Source organism: Vanessa tameamea, chromosome 27 (genome assembly GCF_037043105.1).
Source record: "Vanessa tameamea isolate UH-Manoa-2023 chromosome 27, ilVanTame1 primary haplotype, whole genome shotgun sequence".
NCBI classification, from domain to species: Eukaryota; Metazoa; Arthropoda; class Insecta; order Lepidoptera; family Nymphalidae; genus Vanessa; species Vanessa tameamea.
The window spans coordinates 2415658-2440616 of NC_087335.1; the positions used below are offsets into that span (position 1 = coordinate 2415658).

A 24959-nucleotide genomic window follows, 5' to 3' on the forward strand; every position below is an offset into this window, starting at 1 on the left:
CAAGCCAATACTAGCAATTAAATTCACGAAACTTATACGACATAAGCCTTTACTTTAACTTTTAAATAATAAGTAAAATCTAAATATATGTATGTGACAACATATTTATAAAGTTTAGTGTAAAAAGTGTTTTAAACACTGCATTTTCTTGTTGGTAAAGCTCACAAGAAAAAAATGGGAAGAATTAGGCTTGTACCGTAAAATGAGTCTGTAATTTAAGTTTCATTGCATATTCATATGTATTTCAACAAGACACGATTATGTTGACAGCGCCATCTAGCATCTAGTAGCAATATTAAAGAGTAGTCATCACTAAATACTAACTTAACTATTGTCCTAACAATTATATTAATATTGTAAATAACACCTCATTTATAATATATGTTTATATATTGTTAATATAAAAATAAGAAAACTAGGTAAACTTCCTCTATAAGTTTAAACGTAACTAAATTCTTCTATTCGCCACTAGATGGCGGTACGTGTATCCTTAGCTACCTTGGTTTAACGGCTTTTTTATTTATGTTTAATGTTTGGGTAATGGTAATTATATGAAATCTGTATTCATCGGCCGACCATTAATTGTGCTGCAATATCGCCACGGCAGATGATTCTGTACAATATATTACAACTAGTTTCCACTCGTCGCTCTGCGTTCGAGCATTTTTCCGGGTATTCCCGGAATGTGAAAATTTAAATGGGTAACGCTATTGCGTTACCTATTTAAATTTTCACATTTGTAATTACGTCTAGGCAAACATTTCGATCGTAAAACATAACAAAAGACAAACACAATCTCGTGAAAAGTTTCGTTAAAAGATACACAATAACGTTTATCTCAAAATTTCAAACTTAAGTATAAACCTGTTAACATCGCACAGCCGGCTGAATACCTATATCCTCTTGATCAGGGCTGGGTCTACCACATGGTTTTTTGGGCCCCAGCTAAGTCAAGTCAAAGTCAAAAATAGACGATAATGCGAAAGAATCCATAACTTTATTAAATTAAACAGATCGTATGGTTTGCAGCCCTGCGAGTCCTGCAATTAATCAAACACATTTAATTCAAGTCTACGTTCAGATATGTCTTAGGTTGGCCCCTAAGTAGTGTTAGCCCAGGGCCCCCTAAACTTACGGTCCGGCCCTGCTCTTGACGAGGATATGCGAGGACTCTACGCTACACCAATACGAGTAATGTGCAGTATGTATAAATAGACATTATAATTAACAAACAAATGATAGTCAAATGATTTATCATCATCACATTCAGGATTGTAGTAATTTTCCGGTTAGAACCGGAATTGTAAATAACTACATAGTAACAAAACAAATATATATATAACAAACTTTGCAATGTAATTAATTACATAAGCATTTGTTCAAGTGCAAATGATATCTAATACACATATATATATATATAAATACATATAACTTCTAGTCGAATTCTGCAATATTATTATGAGGAAAGCAACACTTAATATTATTGTGTTCCGGTTTGAAGGGTGAGTGAGCCAGTGTAACTACAGGCACAAGGGACGTAACATCTTAGTTCTCGAGGTCGGTGGCGCATTGGCGATGTCAGAAATGGTTAATATTACTTACATCGATAATGTTTATGAGCATATCGCATAAAAAAGAGAGTCCAAGACTTGATTCAAAATATGTTTTTGAAGAATCATTTAAATGTGTTTACAATCTTTGAAGTTGTAACACTCCTACAAAACTGTACCTTTAAGCGGTGTGGTCATGTGCCTCAACTCAATCCGTGGCTAGGAGAGGAATTAGGGGCAAAGTTTGTGTAAAGCGTACTGAATCTTCGGCATCAGAATTAAGTCTCATCGACCAGATCCCTGACAACAAGCAAAACCACTTGTGAAAACGATCTCATGGAGTCATATAAATGCACCAAATGCTTTTTCTTGCAGTCTCAAAACGCTTTATGAAGGGGGAGGAGGGCAAACAATAATTATAATGATAAAACTCAATTTTGAAGCTTACTATCAATTATGTGCCGTACAAAGCAATTACATTTTATAATGAGCGAAATGGCAACAACTGGCATCCATGTGATACGTTGCATCGTGTACAGATTTCAAATGATCCTCTTTGAAGTGGCTATATTTGACGCGATCGTACTGGAAAATCCATGAGATACGGTGATTAGTGGTGGAAAGTACAGATAAATAAATTCGAAGCCGTTTAAACATGAAACTTACCGTGTTTTATATATTTATTTTTTCAAGACTTTCGACAATCATATGAGATTCAAATAATATTATACGTAATGAGGAAAATTAACATAAAAAATAATTATAATAAATAATTACTAGTCAAAAATGCAATATTTGACTTTGAGACCAAGTAACACTTAAAATGATTTTTTTTTAGTGGCTCTGAAGTATCTCAGCGATAAATATTATATAGTGGAAGACAATCATAAAGTTATCAATATTTTTTATGAAACAGCGTTGTTACTGGTCGGCATTGTTATTTTGAAATCGACCGCAACTTTCTAATCTATTGTGTTTAATGCAAAATAAAAACCAGTTTCTCGGTAAATTGACATCGCGAACTGGCCAAAACGACGACGAACTTTCCTTCGTTGTTGCGAATTTTACTAGTTTCGTAAGAATTTAATTTAGTACACGCTTAACGTAAGACTCTAAGAGTCATGCATTCATTCAACTATAAAACTTATATATTGATTATATTAATCAAGTTGAATTGCAAGCAGCATTTATAGAATATTTTTTACATATTATTAGTTTTTACAATAAAAGCTGACAATTTATTAAATTTATATACGATGATAAATTTTATGAATTCAATTAATATATTTGATTTAATATTTACTGAATTATGATACCAATATAGATTACTTCAAGACACAGAGAACCGACGTAATTTTTTTTTTATAGCTGCATGTTATTATGCAAATACTAAAAAAGAATTATAATAAACTTTATTACACTTGCATAGCACTTATATTTTGATAAAATTATGGTTATGCATTAAATTGCTCTGGAAAACTGCAAGGAAATTAAATACCAAGCGGACTCAACACCGAGCTGTAACGTCCGTTTTTATACATACTGTAATTTATACCTATATATTTAATTAAATATTTTTTGTTATATTAAATATACTAAATTATTATTAAATTAATTTAAATACATAGAACAAAACTCTAACAAGTATATAAGGTATAGAGCACGTTTCGTGTGCTTATTAACATATTCGTAACACAACAACCGACTAATAAATACCGATAAATTATAATCTTGTAATTAAGTTGTACGACTGGCTGGATAGGATTGTATCCACTAAAGTATGCGTAAACAGAGACTTCCAGAAAATTCTGACGGACCTCGTTATCGTGTGCAAATTAAACAAAAAAAAAAAAATAAGGAAACATAAAATCTTTGGTCACAGTTAATAATTAATATACGCGTCTAATTTATACATACATACATATATATATATATATATGCGAAACGATTACTAAGTATTTTGTTTTCTTTACATTCGTCATTATCTATAATTAAATTAACAAACCGAAAATATTCCACAGTTGAACTACATGGTAGCACATGATGCGAAATATTCTTACTCGTGCAGGATATTTTCCTTCCAAGCGAAAATTTTACTATTATACAATTTCAATGACGCAATAACTTCACGCCGAAATAAAACAAACCAAAATACGACCGAACTATAAATAAATTTTAATGTTATAAATAAAACTTTCGCACGTTTCATATTCAAACACTAAGCGAGGACGAGGCTAATGATAACGTTGAAAACTAAAAATAAGTACATCGCACGTCTTTTAGAGTTCGTATTTAATTTTTCATTGATATGGTTAGAAATAATGTTACTTGTGATATGACGTCCGACAGAGAAGTATGGAAGAAGAAGATCTTATTAATATATGTCTTATAAATTCCAAGGCTTGTTTATTTGTATATTTGATATTAAATCAAACTCGAATGAAGGCGGACTGTATTTTATATGTTAAAGATATATTAATCTGCAATTGAAATCGAAATATGTATTCCTTATTCAAGTAGACTCAAACGAACTCAAGAGACGACGTATTAAAGAATTTCATTAGATGTTCAGCTATTTCAGAATACAGATCCTACCGAGAAGAACCCGCAAAAATGAAATGAATAATGAAATACAAAGTCTACTAAATAAAATTAATTTTATAAATACTGTATGAAAAATCAACAAATACGACGCACTTTTTAGGGTTCGGGTAAAACGGACCCTATTACTAAAACTCCGCTATCCGTCGGTCCGTCCGTCCGTCTCTCACCAGGCTGTATCTCATGAACCGCGATTGTAAGACGCTCGATATTTTCATAGATGATGTATTTTTGGTGCCGCTATAACAACAAATACTGAAAAAACAAAATAATATATTTATTTAAGGGGGCATACAACAGTCATGACTTTTTTTGCTGTTTTTATAGATAGTGGTACGAAACCCTTCGTGCGCGAGTCCTACTCGCACTTGGCCGGTTTTTTATCTTTACAAAATTTTTGTATTGCGTTAACCTTATCAATGTTTTGCTTCACATAAGTAATATTTAAATGTATTAATAGGCAAAGTTAAATACAACACGAACAAACACAACCTAAACATAAGATTTATTTAACTCGAGTCATTACTATCAAACAGACACTAAATCTGTCTTCAATGGTCCAGGAAACGTCTAAAAATAATCGGTACACGTGCGCTTTCTAATTGATCGTTATAGCACAAAAAAAAAACGTTCGAACTTTCCGTTTGAGTATTCACTTAATTTTATATTTAATTAAACTAGTTTTAGTCATCTCATAATTATTAATGCGAAAGGTGGACGTATTTTACACAAACACGTTCTAAGTATTCGGGGACCAATTATATTTTATACACGTAAGTAAAACTTGAAGATTCTGCGTGATTTCCGATCATCCAACTTAGATGTAAAGATGTAAAAAAACTGAATTGAAATTGAATAATTAAAAATCTTCATTGACAATTCTATCATGTCGGTAAATTAAACATAAATCAACCACTTTATATACATACATAACATTTACTCAAGAAACTTAATTTCGCATTGAAATTCGACGTTAAAATTTTACAATCTCATTGCGCGCAAGAAGCTTCACTTTATAACTCGTAAAGTGCATCACTTCTCATCACGTCATATAAAGTCACGAGGACGTGTAAATCACGCTTGTCACGACAATATTCTTAAAACGGGTAAAACTCCGAAGCGCAACCTTATATACATAACAATATTATGCACTAAACCCTTCTCCGAAGCGCTACATCTTCCTAGTATTCATTTTGTGTGTATAAGTAGCTATTTAAGTAGATAAATATAGATTAGATTTAATATTATATTAATTTTACTAGATAACTTTACACCTATCATTTTAAACATGTTTATTTAATCACTTTAAAACTACGAGACCGAAAAACAAATCTTTTATACAAATTGAATTCAGTGTTGCAGGCGAACAATTTGCATAGCGCAGTGCCCTAATGTATCTACACTGATATATTACGTATCCTGTCTGTCTGGGTTGTTTGGCTGTCTGTTAATAAATATATAATCTCGCCTAGATTCTCTCATCGTCGGTTTATATTCGAGGTATGGCCGTCTCAGCTAATTCCGGGGCCCTAGGGAAATATTTCCATATGAGGCCCTGCGGGTAATTTCTTTTTTACATTATAAAAAAAATATTACAGTATAAGCCTCTCGAGAGCCCAAAGACATAGTGGATACAATGTGCCCCGTGTACCTTTTTGTAACGACAAAAATGAAGCGAGATAGATATTAGACGAGTTATTCAAATTCAAGTCTATTTATAAAATCTATTGGACTTAAAGATAAAGAAACGGGTTAGATAGATTTTTGTATGGTTTTATAATGTAAAAAAAAGTATAAGAAACATCAGAATTCATTCTATTAGTTTAAAACGAATCCTTCATGTGCTGTTTTTGTTTGTGATATGTAACGCTTTTTAAAAATAATATCCTGAAGATAAATAACGTTTGTACGTGAAAATGGTTACATTATTCCATTGACATAATGTACCATAACACATAAATAAACATTTATTTATGTTGACTAGTATGATGTTGAGAATTGAAAACAAGGCAACTTTGAATGAGATACATAGGAACGTACCTTAAATCTTCATTTCATTAACAACCGACTATAATATACCTATATAAGAACTGTTATTGCTTGGTACTCCTTACAAATAGAGTTAACAAAGACTAAACACAAAAATGTACTCTAAAATACGGTTATTAGTTTTATTTTAGCTTGAGAACAATTCAACGGCAAAACTTTGTTTACATCAACGCACTCTGTGTGTATGTACGAAGTTAACGTGCACTCTTTCAGGAATCGATCCTTCACTTCCTGTATACCTCGAGCTTCGAATAACAAAGAGGTACATAATATATATCTACTAGCTATTTTATATATTTTACTCAGATTTATACACGACTGTATACTCTATTCCAATGGGAATAGGAAAGAAGGTAAATAAACAACTTTGACTTTGAATTGACATTTTAGTTACATTAGTGAGGAGAAAATTATTGAGTGAATGGGTAGAGAATGCTAAAGAACGATATATTTTACTGAAAAGTAATGTTCAATCAGCGTAGGCCGTGTTGATGGCAAATCAAAAGTCAGTAGGCAAAAGCAAAAGGTCGTAAATACTAAATCGGTTACAATTACAGTTCGCTTAAACAAAGCCAGGTCGTAAGAAAAAAACTTTTGATAATTCCGAATAATATCTTACTTTTGTGTTATTTTCAAAACTATAAACTAAGTGTTGCTTTGCATAAAACTGATCTATATTTTAAGATTTTTATTTCTTTAAAATGAATTAATTATTTTAATTTTTTGTGTATAGCTTACTATATAAAATAATAAAATTTTTATCGAACATTATGTATCTTTCTATATTATATTATAATCCATATTATAACCAATTAAATAAATGTATATTTAAAAAAAAAATCTAAACTGTATGTTAAAACTAAAATAATATATTTTTTATCTGTATAAATTTATTCATTCTCCATTCGTTTAGCGAACATCCTTAATGAGGCCTCCATTTTAATTGTTCGTTCATCGAAAAATGCCGTTTTGAATGTCGGCAAATCGGTTTTCGTTACTTTGAAAGTCAAATTTGAGTGGATTTACGTAGTTAAGTGAAATAATGTTATATTAAAAGTGAAGATATATTAATCAAGAACTGTTTGTAGTAAATCATAAAGGGGACTTATCAACAAAACACTCGTGATATTGAAAAGTACGGTTTGTTTTGGTTCTTTCCTATTCCCATCGGAATAGAGTATAGTTATTTTATTTGCCCGACTTTTCTACAGAGTATCTACTGTGGTTTTCGTACAGTAGTAGTAGGAGTATATAAAAGACTAGTATCATTTTACGCGGTTTCGTTAGCGTTTAAGGGGTTGGTCCTCCGGTGTTAAGCATAAAAAAGTAGGCTATGTCCTTCCTTGGAACCCAAGCTTGCTTCATACCAAATCTCATCAAACTCAAGTTCAGTAGTTTGACCGTGAAACAGCGACACACACAGACTAACTTTCGAATTTATAATATTAGTATAGATTAAATAAATAATAAATAATAAATATAAATATTGGACAACATCACATACATTACTCTGATCCCAATGTAAGTAGCTAAAGCACTTGTGTTATGGACATCAGAAGTAACGACGGTACCACAAACACCCAGACCCAAGACAACATAGAAAACTAATGAAGTTTTTCTACATCGACTCGGTCGGGAATCGAACCCGGGACCTCGGAGTGGCGTACCCATGAAAACCGGTGTACACACTACTCGACCATGGAGGTCGTCTATAGATTACTACTTGTCTTAGGGTGTGTCGGTGTACTTACGATCTGTTTTTCTTTTAATCTTATCAGCGCTCACAATCTGTATTTCCAAAAGATTAAGGATAAAAGAAACCGACTATATTGGACTATTTGCGTACAAGTGTAGCGGCTTAAAACAAACACAATAAGTACCTATAATGTCCAAATCGGGCGTATTTTCTTAAATATATTTATCTACTACCTTGACAATAGAGTAAAGAATAGTATTAGGAAGGAAGCAGTATTTTTTTCGACAGTTTGATCTTGCGATATATCGCAATGAAACTTATTGTTGTAGCCTAGAGCTATTCATCAGTTTTTTTTAAATCCTTGGTCACGGAAAAAAGTATGTTCTACTTAATAATATAAAATACTATTTCTCGAATTAGTCCACAGGTTTTAGGTTTAAAAAGTAAATGTCCTTCCCTAAGATTCAAGCACGCTTCCTATCAAATTCAGTGGTTTGGCTGTGAAAGAGCAACAGACAGACACACAGAGTTAATTTCGCAATTATAATATTAATATATATAGCTACGTAATCTACTTTATCAATTTCCATGAATTTGGTTTAATTTCATTTATAAAAAGAACTTTAATTTGTGTGTAGAGAGTAACAGTTCATATACGATAAAAGTAATTACTTGATTGAATATAAGTACTATTATTGTTTGGCAAATTGAATACAGCACTTCAAAAGCGAGTTAACGAGCTATTTGTGAACACTTTTTCAATCGAATCAATGCCTTCTGGATGCAACGAGCGTCGAATAACAAAGAGAGATATAAAACATTTGATCAGAGTTCGGAAAATTAGAGATTTATAACACTAAACTAGTTCCTTATACCAGTTTACATAGCATGTGTAAATAATTCTTCTCCTGGATAACGGTTTCAATATTATTTACATCACAATCCATCACTCTGTTTTAGTACAAGAAGAAAACATGACACAGATTTTCATCAGACTCATGTGGGTTTTCTCGTGATGTTCCTTCATCGATAAGCAAGAGATGAATGAAATTAAAAAATATATGTGTTATACGTACGTACATATATTTTCGCACACATGCACACAAACGATTAAGAAGCAGTCATAAGTTATTTTCTTTAAAGATTTTCTTACTATATCTTAAAAAATTAAACGTATAAACAGTAGAAATATTAAAATACATGCCTTCCGGCATGAGACATAAAATTTGCAATGAAAATCAGTGTTATTTTTTATTTACAAATCAAAATAATTATATTACTTAATACCAACAAATCTCAAGTAATATTTATTTAATCTTCTTTACTGTTATAACTATATTGAGGTTAAATATTAATCTCATTCAAATATTGTATTATTTATTTTCAAATTATATTACAATTATTATTAACACAAAAACTCTTAAACCTTTGAAATTAGCTTAAAATCAAAAGTACAAAGAACTAAAAAAAAAACAAAAACAAAATGTTTTAAAACATATTTTCGATACAAAACGAATATTCATCACTTATTTTAACATCAAAGCGAGGTATGACTACATATTTCCAGGAACAAAGCAAATCATTTCATACATAAGTACAGACAAATATGGCCAGTAAAACTCTTGTACTCGGAATCATATCTCATTACATACTTTTGCTCTTAATCAATTGTGTGATATTAATCATTATGATTGTACGTAGAATAAAAAAAAATAAAACAATGTTTTATATATTTGTTTTTATTAAACGCTAATTTACCTTTTTAAATTTAATTATTATTATTATTATTTTATGATTGCATGTTTTTGCACGTACGACTGAATTGCTACGTATTGCCAAGTGATCCCCTCGGTTTTAAGAGATTCTATGTAGGTGTATACGTAATTAATGTACATATATATTTCGACTTATAAATACTAGATGGCGTTATGACAAATTGTAGATAATTCTAAATCGCGATGGCAAGATTCGCTAATTGTTTGCATATAGCATTTGGGAATTTTTTGAATAAATATGGTTACCAGTGGCACCTAATAGCTTTATTAGTAAAACGTTAGTAAAGTGGAGCATCCTTGGGATTGACTGAGCTAGTTGTTCATGGTCCTTCGAGCCGGATAGTGTCTCATCAGACATAACCAGGAGGAAAGTGCAAGTCTTTGGTTACGGAGCAAGGTGGATCGCCGCTACAACCGGAAGTTTAACGGCTGAACCTTTGCTGCTGCTGGCGAGTACCTAGGAGCGGTACTGTCAAGAATACATCGACGTAGTTGCCCAGGACCTTACTGAGACCCAGTGAAGTCAACGCGCTACGAGCTACCGGGAGTGAGTGGTGGTCATCGGAGCCCTACTACTCCAAAGGGAAGCAGGAAGTTTGGAACACCAATATATTGTGGATAGACTGAAGTAAATATAAAAAGTGAAACTGTGAGTACATTTAAAATTACATTAATTTGAAAAAAGAAGATATAAACTCAGAAATATTTTATGAATTTACTTAGTATTCTTAGTATTTAATAAATTTAGAAATAATTGTATATTTTAGAAACCCTGACCCCAGAAGACAGTGATACATCAGTTCAGGGCCCCACTTATCAAAGAATTTTCGAAGAATCACAAACACGTAATCTATCACTGATAAGTGCCTTGTATATATACACCGGTACTCGCCCTCATGGGTATGGAACACAAGCCCCCAAAGTGGCAGTTACAGTAAACAGATCAGAAGAGTACAATAGAAAGAAAGAGAATAGAACAATAAACATTGGAGGAGCAGACATAGCAAGGCTAAACTGGGAAAAGAGAGATGGCCCATTTCCCCACTCGGAAGTACATGGTAATTATATAACTGCTTTTGTAAGAGGATGTGTGGAGAATTTTCTAATACGGCACCACACATTAATAGACAGTGCAGTGGAACAGACAATGCAAGAAGTAGTGCTCTCTAGCTCAGATATCTTGACAAAAGGTCGTCAAACATTTTGCCCTTTTCAGGAACAGTGTCACTGCAGCTCAAGCGTATGAGAATGCTTACTCATTTTTTGAAACAAATGGGATAGACTATTGTCATCGTCTAATAGGTTGGGTAAAAGCAACAATGGAGTGTTTTGACAAAGAGGAATTAATAAACACAAGAGTAGTAGAAAGAGACACATTCTCTACTGTTTATGACAGCACCACTAAACAGAAAATGAGAGTGAAGAAGACAAAACTAGTGGCATCTAAGGTTAAAACGTTAGTAAAGTGGAGCATCCTTGGGATTGACTGAGCTAGTTGTTCAGTAGGACTTAAAAGATTGCGTATGTCTTACCTATAATGTACATTATCTTTCATTCAACTTTCAGAGGAATACCAATACAACTGGCCAATGGATATCAACAAACCCACTATAATCAATAAATAAATGGTTAAAAATAAACGAAATTTATTTGTTGAACATAACATTTAACGCTTACATCGACATAAAATAGACACAAGTAAAACAAATGTACCTAAAGTAAGCTAAACAATTAAAGTATACAACATATTTATATATTTATATATAAAATAGGTACAAGTACCCTCAAGAAATTCCTTAATACAATATCTATATACAAGTTTCAAAGTTCAAAACTATTTTCCTTGAAAACTACTCTAACCGAATACAAAGGGTCCAGTATATACCGCTGAACCAAAACATTGTATGTACTTAGCTATAATTTGTTAGCGTGCTGTTTATACATGAGCTATTAATTACAGGGAAAACTTAAATCATAACTGATATCGGATACCTATTGTGTAACATTAGGTACGTTTTTTAAATCAAAATACAAATGTACTTCATTCAAGAAGGAAGCGCGGGCACTTTTGAATCGTCATTTTACATGAGTAAATTAAATTTATACCACTGTTTCGGGGTATAAATTCTATACGAACCATCGAGAAGATGAACCGGCAAGAAGTAGTTTATGCAACCAAATCTAATAATCAAACATTTAATATAAAAATATTATTTTAATCGTATTCCCTATTGAAACGAGCTTCTATGAGTTTCCTTCACTGTCATTGTTTATTTGATTCTTTCGTTTCCTCGAAGTTAAGAATACGAAATAATGTTTGAAGCATTTCAAGCTGCTTTTGTAATTAACTCTCAACTCGGTCACAGAGTTCCTACGACCTATTTATTAATATAGGTTATTAAACGTCAATAATTATACTTTACTATCTACTCTGCTCTTTCCTATCACGCGCCTCTTAAGTTAAAAGGAGACAGCTGAATTCACCTTTCAGTCAAGAGTTACTGTTGTTGTTTTCGCTTTCCATTCAGATTACGCAATAAACAGTCAATAGTTATATAGATTATAAAACGTCGACAATTATATTTCATTATCTATCCTGCTCTTACGTACTACAGATATCTTAAGTTAAAAGAGGATAACTCGTTGTACTAACGTTGCTATTAAAAACGTACCGAATTTATCTTCCACTTCATGTTAAAATTGATTTCATTGCGGACTAACTGCGCTTCCTCGCTGTTCTGCATTGATAAATTGGAGCCAACTCTAGGGCTGCGACTCGTGCGACAGATCACTTCAATAAAAATAAATTATAACCCCCATTTTATCTAGCTCATCTGAACTGAAGTGAATAACTGCTAAAATGAAATTGAATTTGTACACCACAAATGAAAAAGTATATAAGATATTATTATCTAATCTATCTATATTAAGAGACTAATGGCATATTTTAAATTAACAATCTTATACCAGAAGGACAACTCTGTTTATTAATAGATGCATCATGTAAGCCGTACGTATAAGCTACCAAGTTCATAAATGTTTTTTTTTTTTATGAACTTGGTAGGCAGACGAGCGAATGGACCACCTTATGGTACATGGTCACTATTGACGTCGTGAGAAATATTAAACATTCCTCACGACACCTAATACGTCACCGACATTGGGAACTAAGATGTTGTACCCCTTGTGCCTGTAGCTACAGGCTCATTCAACCTTCCAACTTTGTTATTTGGCGGTGCATTATGTGGTGGTTGTTACCTACCTAGACGGACTTGATAAAAGCACTAAATGAAGCAAAAGTGTTATTCGATCAAATCTATATATAATACATAGGTACTTTTATATTTCATATAGAGACAACAATACTATGTATTTATGTACTTTATTTACCAAAGTATTACGTCCACGATACGCGTTTAAGCCACACCAGTAAATGGTATATCAAAATCAAAATATACTGTATTCAAATAGAGATTTATTAACACTTCAAATAGTTGCCAGCTTTTAATGTAACGCTGACATCGGTTCGGAAAGAAGATTCTACCTTGTTCTGGATTTATACATTTTATATAAATATAGGACAACATCACATACATTACTTTGATCCCAATGTAAGTAGCTAAAGCACTTGTGTTATTGAAAATCAGAAGTAACGACGGTACCACGAACACCAAAACTAATGACCTTTTTCTATATCGACTCGGCCGGGAATCGAACCCGGGACCTCGGAGTGGCGTACCCATGAAAACCGGTGTACACACTACTCGAACACAGAGGTCAAAATTTAATGCCATAGCCATAAATACTTAAACAAAAAGTGTCGTCGGCCACCCGGTCGGAAAGAAGTTGCTTTCGCTACGTATATATAAAGTAACAGATACAATTAAATAAATCAACAACGTTTGAGAATTATTAAAGGACAACATGCATTTTTTTAATTTATCAAACAAAAACCCCCGCATGTATCAAACAAAAAATATTTTTAAACAGTGATATATAGTACCGTACATATTAGAAAAAAGACAGAACGAGAACGTCGCCTGGAGGGTTAAAACATAACGCTTTTTCCTTGCGTGACGATTCTGCCAAAGTACCGGAAGCCGCGTAAAAAAACTTTGTACCAATAACTACGAATAAAACAATTAAAAACGTTCGTTCATTTCTATACAAATAGTAGGTAACCCTATCAATAATCGCTCCATTAGTCACACTATCACTTTTACACGGCAACGTTTAAACGTATTTCATAATGCATACAACAAGCACGTACCTAAACATGTGTGCCGAAAAATCGACGAATAGAATACGACTATAAACGGAACAGGGTTAACGACCTGCCGAGAATCAATCTCGGTCTACGGTGCGATCGGGGGCGATGATTTGATTATGGAAATGAAGCAATTAGATATTATATTTATATTTACGGAATATCTTATTATTACTGGGTTACTTGGTAAGTGACTTATGAACCCAATGTTGCTTCTTGGAACTGTTAGTGTGACTATGACATCACACTCTATTCTATAGCGGATGGCTATATCAGAATTATTTTTGCACTTAAGACTGTCCGCCTCACCACTAAACATTCTGACATATCGCACCCTTTTTCTAATAATAATAATACCTTATTGTGACTTAAAGAATAAGTGACTTTGGTATTTTTATAACATGTTAAAATACAATCTGTACTATACACGTACAGAACCATCACCTTTACTAAATGATTGATAAAAACCACCAGTTTAAAAAAGAAAACCCACCTGAAAAGAGACTTTCGATATACGAATAAAGTTCACAAAAACCATCATCTGTTTGTACAACTTAAGATGTCACAAATATATCTTGTATTTTAAATCATATACGTTACATTTATTTAAATATTAATCTTTACAAATAAAATCTTAACTCGCTTCATGTCTCAACGTCACGGAAAAATTACTGGCGACAGGATTTTAAATTATTTAATTTATGACTACAAGAAATCTTCTTAACTCACATTTTAACATATCAGCCGTAGGTATGTATATCGTATATCATCAACTAGTGTTACACGCAAACGAACTGTGCACTAGTATCTATATAAAACCTATTATCAGGAAAACGTCTAGACGAGTCAAGGAAGCTGCGGACGCAAGTACTGTACAAATATTGTTCGATTAAGGTATTCTGATATCGATAACTGTACTTCAGTAAGAGCCCGTAAAATTCCTACTACTAGGAATAGTATTTCCACCAAGGAAAACATCATGTAATAATGTATTTAAAAAAACACACACACACTCAGACAAATTAGGTACGAGAAAACTCGACAGTTCTTTCTTGGATTTGAGATTATCGATCTCCTTTAACAATACATACATCGGCATCGGTTACAGATCAAACACAATAAAGGCGACACGAAACATTTCCCTACTACCTCAATGCCAACTATTCAAACAGCTGATTATTTTTATTTCAGATATAACGAAGGAGATAACTTCACGTGTCGACTGTTCGCACACATTAAACGTGAACGTAATTATGATAAATTAAAATGACGCCGAGATTCGTCACGCGGCATTCGTGATGATTATTTATATTAATAAGATTTACATATGTATGGAAACATTTGAACTTGATAAGCAATCTAATAACTATAATCTAACTAGCTTTTATACGCTACTTCGTTTGTGCGGAATTAACTGCTACCGATGTTATGACTGCTATACTGATACTGATATTTTGTTTTTCCTTTATTCACGGAGAAACGGCACAACTCGAGAGACCATTTTGAGAAGAAAATGACTAACAGTTTATTTACACGTAGCGTCACCTGTGCTTCTTGTTTAACTGTATTTGATATGTTATATAATTTCCATTACTCTACAGATAAACTATGATCTCTATGGTCAGGACAGTCGAAAAATAGCTAGGATAGATATTTTTTTATGTAAAGACTAATGATATAACAAAACAATATTTATTATCACAATCGTAATGTTTAAAACGTAAAGTTTTTTTTTTTAATAATAACTATATTGACGTAGTTATATTCAAGTCAAAAATAATAAGCGATTATTATTTATTTAATATTATTTGCAAAATGTTATCTTACATACATACGTTATCTTCAGAAACGAGCAAATAATTTTCCATGCAAACATTAGCTATATATAAAAATATAAACGTTTAGAGGCAAGAAAAGTTTGATGTCTTTAACATTATTTATATTTATCTCACGTAGTTTAAATTCAATTTCATAAATATGCACGGCCAATTGACCCAATTAACTTAAGAGATCAATTTAACTTTATATGTAATCTTTTATACCGAAAGAATTTTAAATGCTACCGTTAACTAACCTACATAATAACCATACCTTATCTCGGTGTGAATGACGGTGATAGGTGACCGGTGGCGGGTGTTGTGGTGGTGGAGGCAGTTGAGACTGACCGGTCACCACCACTGGTAGCCCGTCTACGATGGTCACCATCACTCGCTTGTCGGAACTACGGCGACGTTCCGCCGAATTCCGCCGCCGTCTTTGCTCATCGGCTACAGGCTTCGAAAACACTGTCCTGCGATCAAACAGCCTCGGATCTCCTTGACTTTCTGCCACTCTGGTGGCCGGAGTGTGGCTTTTCGACCGCTTCAAGAGTCGCATCACATGGGATTTCAAGGCATCAGGCTTGCTCACAGGAGGCGGTTCGGGTTTGTGTTTGTACGATTGTGAGTGCGCGTGATGGCGCTGGACGGACACAGTGTGCCCCATCCCTGGTGGAATTACGTTAGACAAGCTCTTCACTGCGTAAGCAGCATCTACTTTGTTTCCGGCCACGCAAGATACCTCGTACATTACGACTCCTCGCGATCTCTTTTCCCCTGGTACCTCGAAAATACCGATTTGACAATCGACGACTTAATCGGTCATTTTTATTGAATGAATTCCGTGAAACACTGCAATCCGTTCACTTTACACTTCCCGCATTATCGTACACAATAACACTTGTTCCGAAGAATCGCCAATGCTTACATTTGTCTGCGTTTGATGCGTAAATCGGACCGGTTAAGGAGAAAAAAAGCTTCAAAACATCACAGAGTGTTTACAATATTGAGAATAAACAACGTGAGTTCACGTGATTCATCAGCATTCACGCAATGCACAAACAATAGTATTAATACGATAATTAAAAAAACCGTTAAAACTCGCACGCGCGTCCTTAGCGCACGAGCGCTGTCGTTCAACTGACTTGTCACACTAGAAGCATTCAAGAACTTGTAACGATCCAATGATACTCGAATGATAAGAGCGGAGATAAATGATTGTTTGTATGCTGATGGGCGAGGCCCATCCTAATCCGCAAAAGGTCAATGTTTCAGTGAAGTCATACCAATTGATGTAATTGCAGATAACAAGGTTGAACATCTATTCGTCCCGACAAATGACGTCTCTCGAATTAATCACTTAAAGCTTCGCGAATTCGTCGAGCATTATTTTGGTTACATTACTACAATTTGTGTTAACATTTTAGATGAAAATTGTTCAGCATTGTAGAAGTTCAAAGGGAGATTGAATTTTTTTACTCACCGATAAGTAAATCGAAAAAAATAATAACCTATTGATAGAGTTTGGAGATTATTTTTTAGATTTTTTAAATTAAGAACCAAGCGTTCTAAAAACACTTAATATTCAACCCTAAATTATGTAAAGAAGGCAATAGAGAGTAAACCACATTATCCTTAAACGTTAGCATCAAAGGAATTTTAAGTGAATTCCATGTTTTACCTTTCCTTTGTAATTTTCTTTGTTGAGGCGCAGGATTTCTATGAATATTATAATTTAGTGTTGACCTTTTAATTCGGTATACATAATTTTATAGAAAAAAAAGATAATTTTGAATTCATTTTAGTTCTTGAAACGGATGTCTGCATCAAAATTAATTTCGATGTCTTACAATAAAAATATAAATTGGTATTTCATTTATAAAAATCAAAATACACTTTAATCAAATAGTTCTACATGAATTTTTAAATCGTCTTTTTACAGAACTATATCAAGTAAAGCTAACACCGATTCGGAATGTAGATTCTACCGAGAAGAACCGGAAAAAACCTATACCGTTAAGTATTCCTTCTATAAGTGTTGTGTTACGTATGATTAAGTCAACATTTATGTCCGTACTTTCCTTTGACATTACCAGGCTTTGTTGGTAACCTGAATAGATAAATTAATTAATTAAATAAATCCTTGCATATGAGCAATTGAACAGTTATTAAATTAAAACAGAAAATACTCAGAAACATTTCCGTACCGCCAATGATTCCAAATTTTCCAACGAAAGCCGTAAAATTCTAAACTGGAAACTGGAGTCATTAGCATGTTTCGTTAGTGAATGTTTTGTGAGTCATGGGTTCGATTGTATAATGTGAAAGTGCACGCACATTGAGTCGATGACAGGCCTACTTAGAGACAATTAGTTATCTATAAAACAAAGGAGGAGTTCAGTAAAAAACGATTGAGTCATCTCATCGAAACCTAATATAAATTGATATTTGTATTTACGAAAATACTTCGATCGTGAGGTTAATGATCAATTTTATAAAATAAATATATTCTGTCAAAATATAATCATTTACCGAATAATCAACCAATAATAACATAACAAAATTATTATTGGTCGATTTAGAGGTTTAATATTTCATTAATTTCGTCAAAAGTTTATTGTTTCGTCAATTTTTTTTTTTTGTTCACCATAACTTATTCAAAGATATATGTATACGACAATTACTTGAAATTAATTATATAATTTGAATATAGAATAACAATAAACATAACACAGAGACAAAAAAAAAGTAACTAAAACAAATAAAGAGAGTGTCTATGATTAAAAGCATTCTTCAAAAAGACATCGACACACGATCTTGCAATAGAGAGATTACTTTTTGATTGTTGTATTATTATAAAGCACGTCCCCCACATTCTTAACATATGCGCACGCGACGGTCAGTAATATAAACGGAGAGGTCACGGCCCAGTTGCACTTGTAAGTCAAACCATTTTATTGTTTTAAAGTCTAACGACGATACGGTTTTGTGGTAAGTAGATGTGAACCTTATATGTCAAACAATATTAAATTATTTTAGTTATTGTTTCGTATGAATCGTTTATTGTCATAGGTTTCAACAATAACATTCTACAATAAACGAGATATAACGTCATTTGAAATTTAAAAATAGGGTAGTGTACGAATACAGTATCCTTTTATGAACGATCAATGTACATACAAAATACTCTCGACCGAGATTATGATTCTGGAGATTAATATAAATTTCTGATAAAAATCATAATGACACTGGCTTTTATTTTATATTTACAGTTTGAAATTAATTGTTATGTTTTTTATAGGAGTATACTATCCCAGAAAGTGTTAACCAAGAATACTTAAAGTGTATTTTGTTGTGTATCCAAATTCCTATGTTTAACCTCTTTGATATCCCATTGTTTCTTACGTATAATTAATATCAATAAAAATGAAACTTCTTCTTGTCAGCTGTCCAAAAATGTTGTTTTATTATATAGTAGTTGTCGCCCGCGGCTTCTTTAAAGTTTAAGGGGTCGTCCGGTGTTAGATAAAATTCCATCAAATTCGTTTCAGAGCTTCAGCCGTGAATGCGTAACAGACAGAGTTACTTTCGCATTTATAATAATAGTATAGATATATATTAAATGTTGTAATTGAATTATTTAAGAGGACAAGAAACGTCTTACGCTTGTATTAGAAACGAATTACAAAACCAATTTACAATTTTCAAACCTAGTATATTAAATAGCATCTATAAATAAATCAAATATGAAAGACCTCATTCATAAAGTTATATCTTCGTTACTCAAAAGGAATACTTAGTTTACAAAAGTAAAAACATTCAACGCTTTCAGTAAAGTTTAAAATAACAGTAAGTATACTTAAAGCGTAACAGCTACTTAAATTTACAAAACAAATGACAAAAGAAATATATATAATTTTCTTAAATTAACACTTGTACGGTACGATACTTGAATGAATTCAATGAATTCATTCATTCCGAATGAACTAAGTGAAGTATTCACCGTTGTTCCTGTCCAAGGTCGATTTATATTGGTTTGGTTCATTCATCTGTTCGAGATTGTTTGTAAACATGCCGATATCGTTTTCGCGTTGTTTTTATTAGAATTCCGTTATTTTGCTATAGATATTGAATTTCGAATTTTCTTTTGCTTCCCAAATAACAGAGAAACTTTAACTAGTGTTCAATATAGGCTTTGTACTACGATATCGAGTTTCGAACAAAATGTTTTATTAATATTGAATGAAGATTCCTTATAAAAATAAGGTCTGTACATAAAGAATGGACGTCGGTTTTTGAGAATAATAGGCAGCGTTCAACTTAACATTTTTATGGACAAGATTTTTATAATAACCACTTTGTTGTAACTCAATGCTCGGTGACACTTCACACTACAGCACATCAACGTCTACGACTTCTTCGAGTTTTAAGGTTTAGTCAAGTATTAAGTGTAAAAAGATCCTTGTGGTTAAAGCTTGTCTCATACCAAATTAGATCAAATCCGGTTCATGGATTTGGCCGTGAAATAGTAACACAGTAACAGACAAACAGAGCTCAATAATATAGATTTGTGCTATATTACTTCTTTTAAAAGAAATAAAGGGAATTAACGTTGGAGACGGTGGAATGATCGTAGCATAAAATTATGACAGGACAGATACTAGTGCGTCAATTATAAAGGATAACGTCATTAGACACTATTACTCCATAAGGAAAACGAATCGTTTTTCAAATATGGTGTTGAGTAGATTATTTTGTTACAATTAAGTTATTTCTATTAAAATTTATAATTACAATATAAACAAAACTAAATAAATAACAATCACTATACACATACACGTCATATATAAGTAGGTATCCTTTGTATACATCTAAGGAAATATCCAACAAAATCAGCTCGACGTATTCGACTATCTATTATAGGAACCCCTCTTCATTTCATCCGGCTATCATACATTGTTGCGAGTTTGTATTCAAAGCGTATCTTTGCGTCGATGTTGTGCTTCGTTTAGACGTCGAGGTACTCGCTGACAATGGACAGATACGTAATATTTTTTTATGAAAAACATTATACAAAAGGACATTTCGTAATGTATACCATTATTTTCATAGTTAGTAATAAGTTCAGTTCACAAACTCTTCGTACATTTTGATCTTTTAAATACGATTACATTTTATATTAATTTAACAGACAATTTAAATATAGTTCATTTGAATTCAATGTTAAATAGACAAATACAGAAACAAGTAAAATTATGGGCACCCAATTCTTCTAATTGAACAAAATGTAAAAGTACAGTAAAATGAGTAAAAACTCCGATTAAAGATACGAAACACTAATAATACTTTACGTACACGTTACACCAACCGTCACCCCCCATTTTACAAGCTCGAGAGTTGAATTAAATAAATTAGCATATGTCCTTCTCGGGGAGTACAACTATCTCCGTTGCAAACTTCATCTAAATCGGTTCTGCGGTTAAAGCGTTATGAGTTTTCTCATTTATAATACATAAAGCACAGACTATAAAATAATCTCTTGCCTTGCAATACCACAGTCATTTTCTACTTGACGAATTTGTCTTTATCAAGTATAAATACTTGTGCCACACCAAATTATATAGTAACATGGAATCAATAAACTAGCAAAATATTTCAAGTCCAGTTGATAAATGAACGAGAGCTTTTCACTATTATGAGTGAACATTTCAAGGCCCTGCTATAGCGCGAGATAATATCGACACGAGTGATTTTCCGACGTGTCCAGGTATTTCGGAAATGGCGGACGGATCGAACGACGTGATAACTGTTATTCTGCTATTGAAACCGAGACCAACAATATGTTCTCATTTAACGGGAGGATATTGTCTGTGAAATATTTTCTGTTATCATTATTATTTTTTGGATAGTTAACGCGCAATTCTATGTCTATAACTATTGTTTTATAAAGAGGAAAGCTTCGTTTGGTTGTAATCGATAAATTCTGACACCGATACTAAGCCGATTTTAATAAAAAGTATTTATATGTTATTTAAGTAAAAACAAGACCCTCATAATCACCAACTGAATTATACTCTAATAGGTTATACGAAAGATAGTTGACGCTTTCAGGCACTAGGACCGCATCTTATTCTGTGAGTGTACCCCAAACCATGAGACCTAATACATAGTTGTATTCATTAGAAAATAAGTTCGTAAGTCGTTCGTAAGTCGTTCGTTTATATCGTATGCACGATGTGCTATTAAGCACGTTTAAAAATTCAATTTCTAAAAAAAACACATACTCCATTGATTTAAATCAAATCCTTTTTCTAGTCACCAATAGCCAGATTAGTTAAATTCTTAAACAAAGTGATTTATTTTAAGTTAACGTTGAGCATACATGTAACAGAGTAAGAAGTTTTAAAACTAAAATGAAAGGGACTACAAGCGTTAAGACTGTCGTGAGATATTTATCCTATAAACAAACATTAGTCTGCAAGGTCCAAACCACAACCTTACTAAATTTACACGAAAGTCAGGATATCCTTTGAAATGTAAATAGATTAGAAGCTGAAGAGATAATATTAGATATTTAATCTATATAATATCTACTAGAATGTCAGATTCGTATATTCGACGAATCGTTATTGTACATCGTTAGCACTAGAACTTATTTAAATTACGAGTGACGAGCCGTTAAATTGTGTCTATAAATGTTCACGTCGTCTACAACTTCAAAAAAAATTTTTTTTTTAAAGTCTCGATGATAAATCAACTCCTATCTACATAGTTTCTTTAATATAATAAACAGGCATACGGGGTCTGTTTGATGAAAGAGTGCATTACTTGAGACATAAAGGAAAGGATACTAGAGGAAATATAGAAGAGGTTCATTGCAGATCTAAATAGCCCATTAAATGAAAAACTTTTAGATGTCAGACGTAGCAACATTAATTTAAATGGAGAGATATAAAAAGCATAAACTTAAAAGACGTATAAAACAGAGAACGATTAATGGGATTATAAATTAAATAGAAAATTAAGAGAAAATAAAATCACGAGCAAAGAATATTAACTGTAATAAATTAAAATAATCATTATACAATCAGATATAAGTAGAAAACAATGAAATAGAAGAGGACGGAACAAATTTAGATAATGAATTAAGTAACAGACCTCAAGAGTCACGGGCAGGCGACGTAAGCTTAATGGCATGGCCAGATTAAAAAATATCACGAGCAAAGTTTGAATAAATGAAAACAAAGGGTAAATTTAAAAGGAAAAACGAGACAGACCAGGAGAATGGAATAAAGTGCACGTTGAAATAATAATCACGGACGTCGCTGCAGGTTAGTGTAAACTGTGCGATTTCAAAAGACGATACTTTGGTGTAATGATGCGGGGTAAATATTTATTTTCGTCTATGCCTCGGTAAGCTTTTAGTTTCTCATCACACGACACACAAGTATTGTTGTTAAAAGCCGTTTTCGTTTGTTAGTGAAAATAACTTCAACATTACCTTATAACATAAAACTATTTAATGTTTTTGAGTTTTAATTTCTATACATAAAATTGAAATTTGAATGCATTTAAATAAAAAGTTACATTCAATGTAATTACACTATAAAAAAAAAATCATGGCATCTAAAACTAAAACATTTTCGATAAGTTTTATAGCAAACTGTAGATTACGACATCGATGCAGCTGAAACTGACTAGAGGTCTCATTACGGATATTATAAGTCATAGTAATGATGCACTCGCACACCTGCGGGACGGAGATGTGTTCACGTATAATCACGTATAGATAGTCTGAGTCGACGACCAAGAAAATGCTTACTTCGATCATTCTCGTTGTAAAATATGTTAGTGATAATGAAAAATATCTTGTTAAAAACACGTTCTTTTAAATTGTAATAAATAATCATTGTATAAAACCATATACTTATATTATTTTATTCCAATACCTTTTAATAATAATCAAATTTGAACATAAATTTCACTAAAGCTTCGGAATGTAGATCAACCGAGAGAACCGACAAGAAACTCAGTACTCTTCGACGGTAAAATTACATAGGCATATTAATTGCATACATTAAATCATAATAATAACTATAATATAAATCACAATAACATAAATCAAGTATAATAACAGAAAATACAATTTTATGTACAGAAATCTACGTCAGATTTGTCTCACAATTTGTCATAACTATTCGCGCCTTATACACACAGATGTATATTTAAAAAAAAAGAATGATTCAAATATCGAACGTGAAATTGAATAAATATGAATACATACATAATGTATGTAGTAACAGATACATATTACAAATGGTAGGAACAAACTAATAACACGCCGAAGGAAATACATAAGGATCTTGGCAATAAGCCAAGATGAATCGAATATAATTACGTTGTATAGGCACGTTACACCTATATTTCCTTTAATATTTTCCGAGAAAACGGACCTCTAATATAAAACTAATAAGGGTTATTGTTGTTTGTAAACGAATACCTACTATCGAATAAACGTTCACAATAAGCCGCTAATCCAAAGCATTAAGGTTCATATTGGCTATCATGTTATTACGAGTACATACATACTGCATAGTCATAGAGGTTATTGTCTAATTCAAGATGATTATCGTTCGACATTGGCTTGCGGCATTAAAATCCCATCGTAAATACAATCGCGATTTTATTATCCAAAGCTTTTTTTTTGTAGATACATTTAACGATATTAGTCTTTGTTGTTATTAACATTAAAATCTTGATACTTGTTTTAATTAAATATGTTTTCCTTTTGATTAAAATATTAATACAAGCTATATTTGGAGGTTATATTATACAGATTTGTTTTCCTGTTTTTATAGTAACAAATTAAAATGATGTCCATGTTGAAATCTCACAGTCATCTGTGAGATTTCAAGAAAAATCTTTTTTTTTTTGGGACTTATTTGGTAACGTCCTTCATGCGCGTCACTCGATACGCATATATGGCAGATTTTCTGATTATTACTGAACTGATACAAGTTTTTTCGACACAGTTCCTTCACCATCACGCACAGAATGAATCATAAGCACAGATTAAGTGTATGAACTTAGTCTTGACCAAACCTAGTTAAGATTTACATATTGGAACTACTAAGCCATCTCTATTCTATAAAATAACAAGTTTATTTTTATAAACTTGAAAGTTACAGGAAACGGTAAAATATT

At 32.3% G+C, this 24959-nt stretch overlaps 1 protein-coding gene across 3 annotated transcripts in view; it reads right to left on the minus strand.

Moving 5' to 3' along the window:
- Positions 1–24959, minus strand: part of LOC113392040 (serine/threonine-protein kinase MARK2-like) — a 169193-nt gene that overhangs the window by 81653 nt on the left and 62581 nt on the right. The window contains exon 2 of one of the 3 annotated variants that reach the window (XM_064219326.1): positions 16030–16689. The exons of 1 other annotated variant lie outside the window; for it this stretch is intronic. In XM_064219326.1, the coding sequence (XP_064075396.1) occupies positions 16030–16506 (477 nt within the window). In that variant the 5' untranslated portion in view covers positions 16507–16689. Of the gene's footprint in view, positions 1–16029; positions 16733–24959 lie in introns of all 3 variants that reach the window. One more of the 3 variants, XM_064219325.1, reaches the window with a different exon arrangement.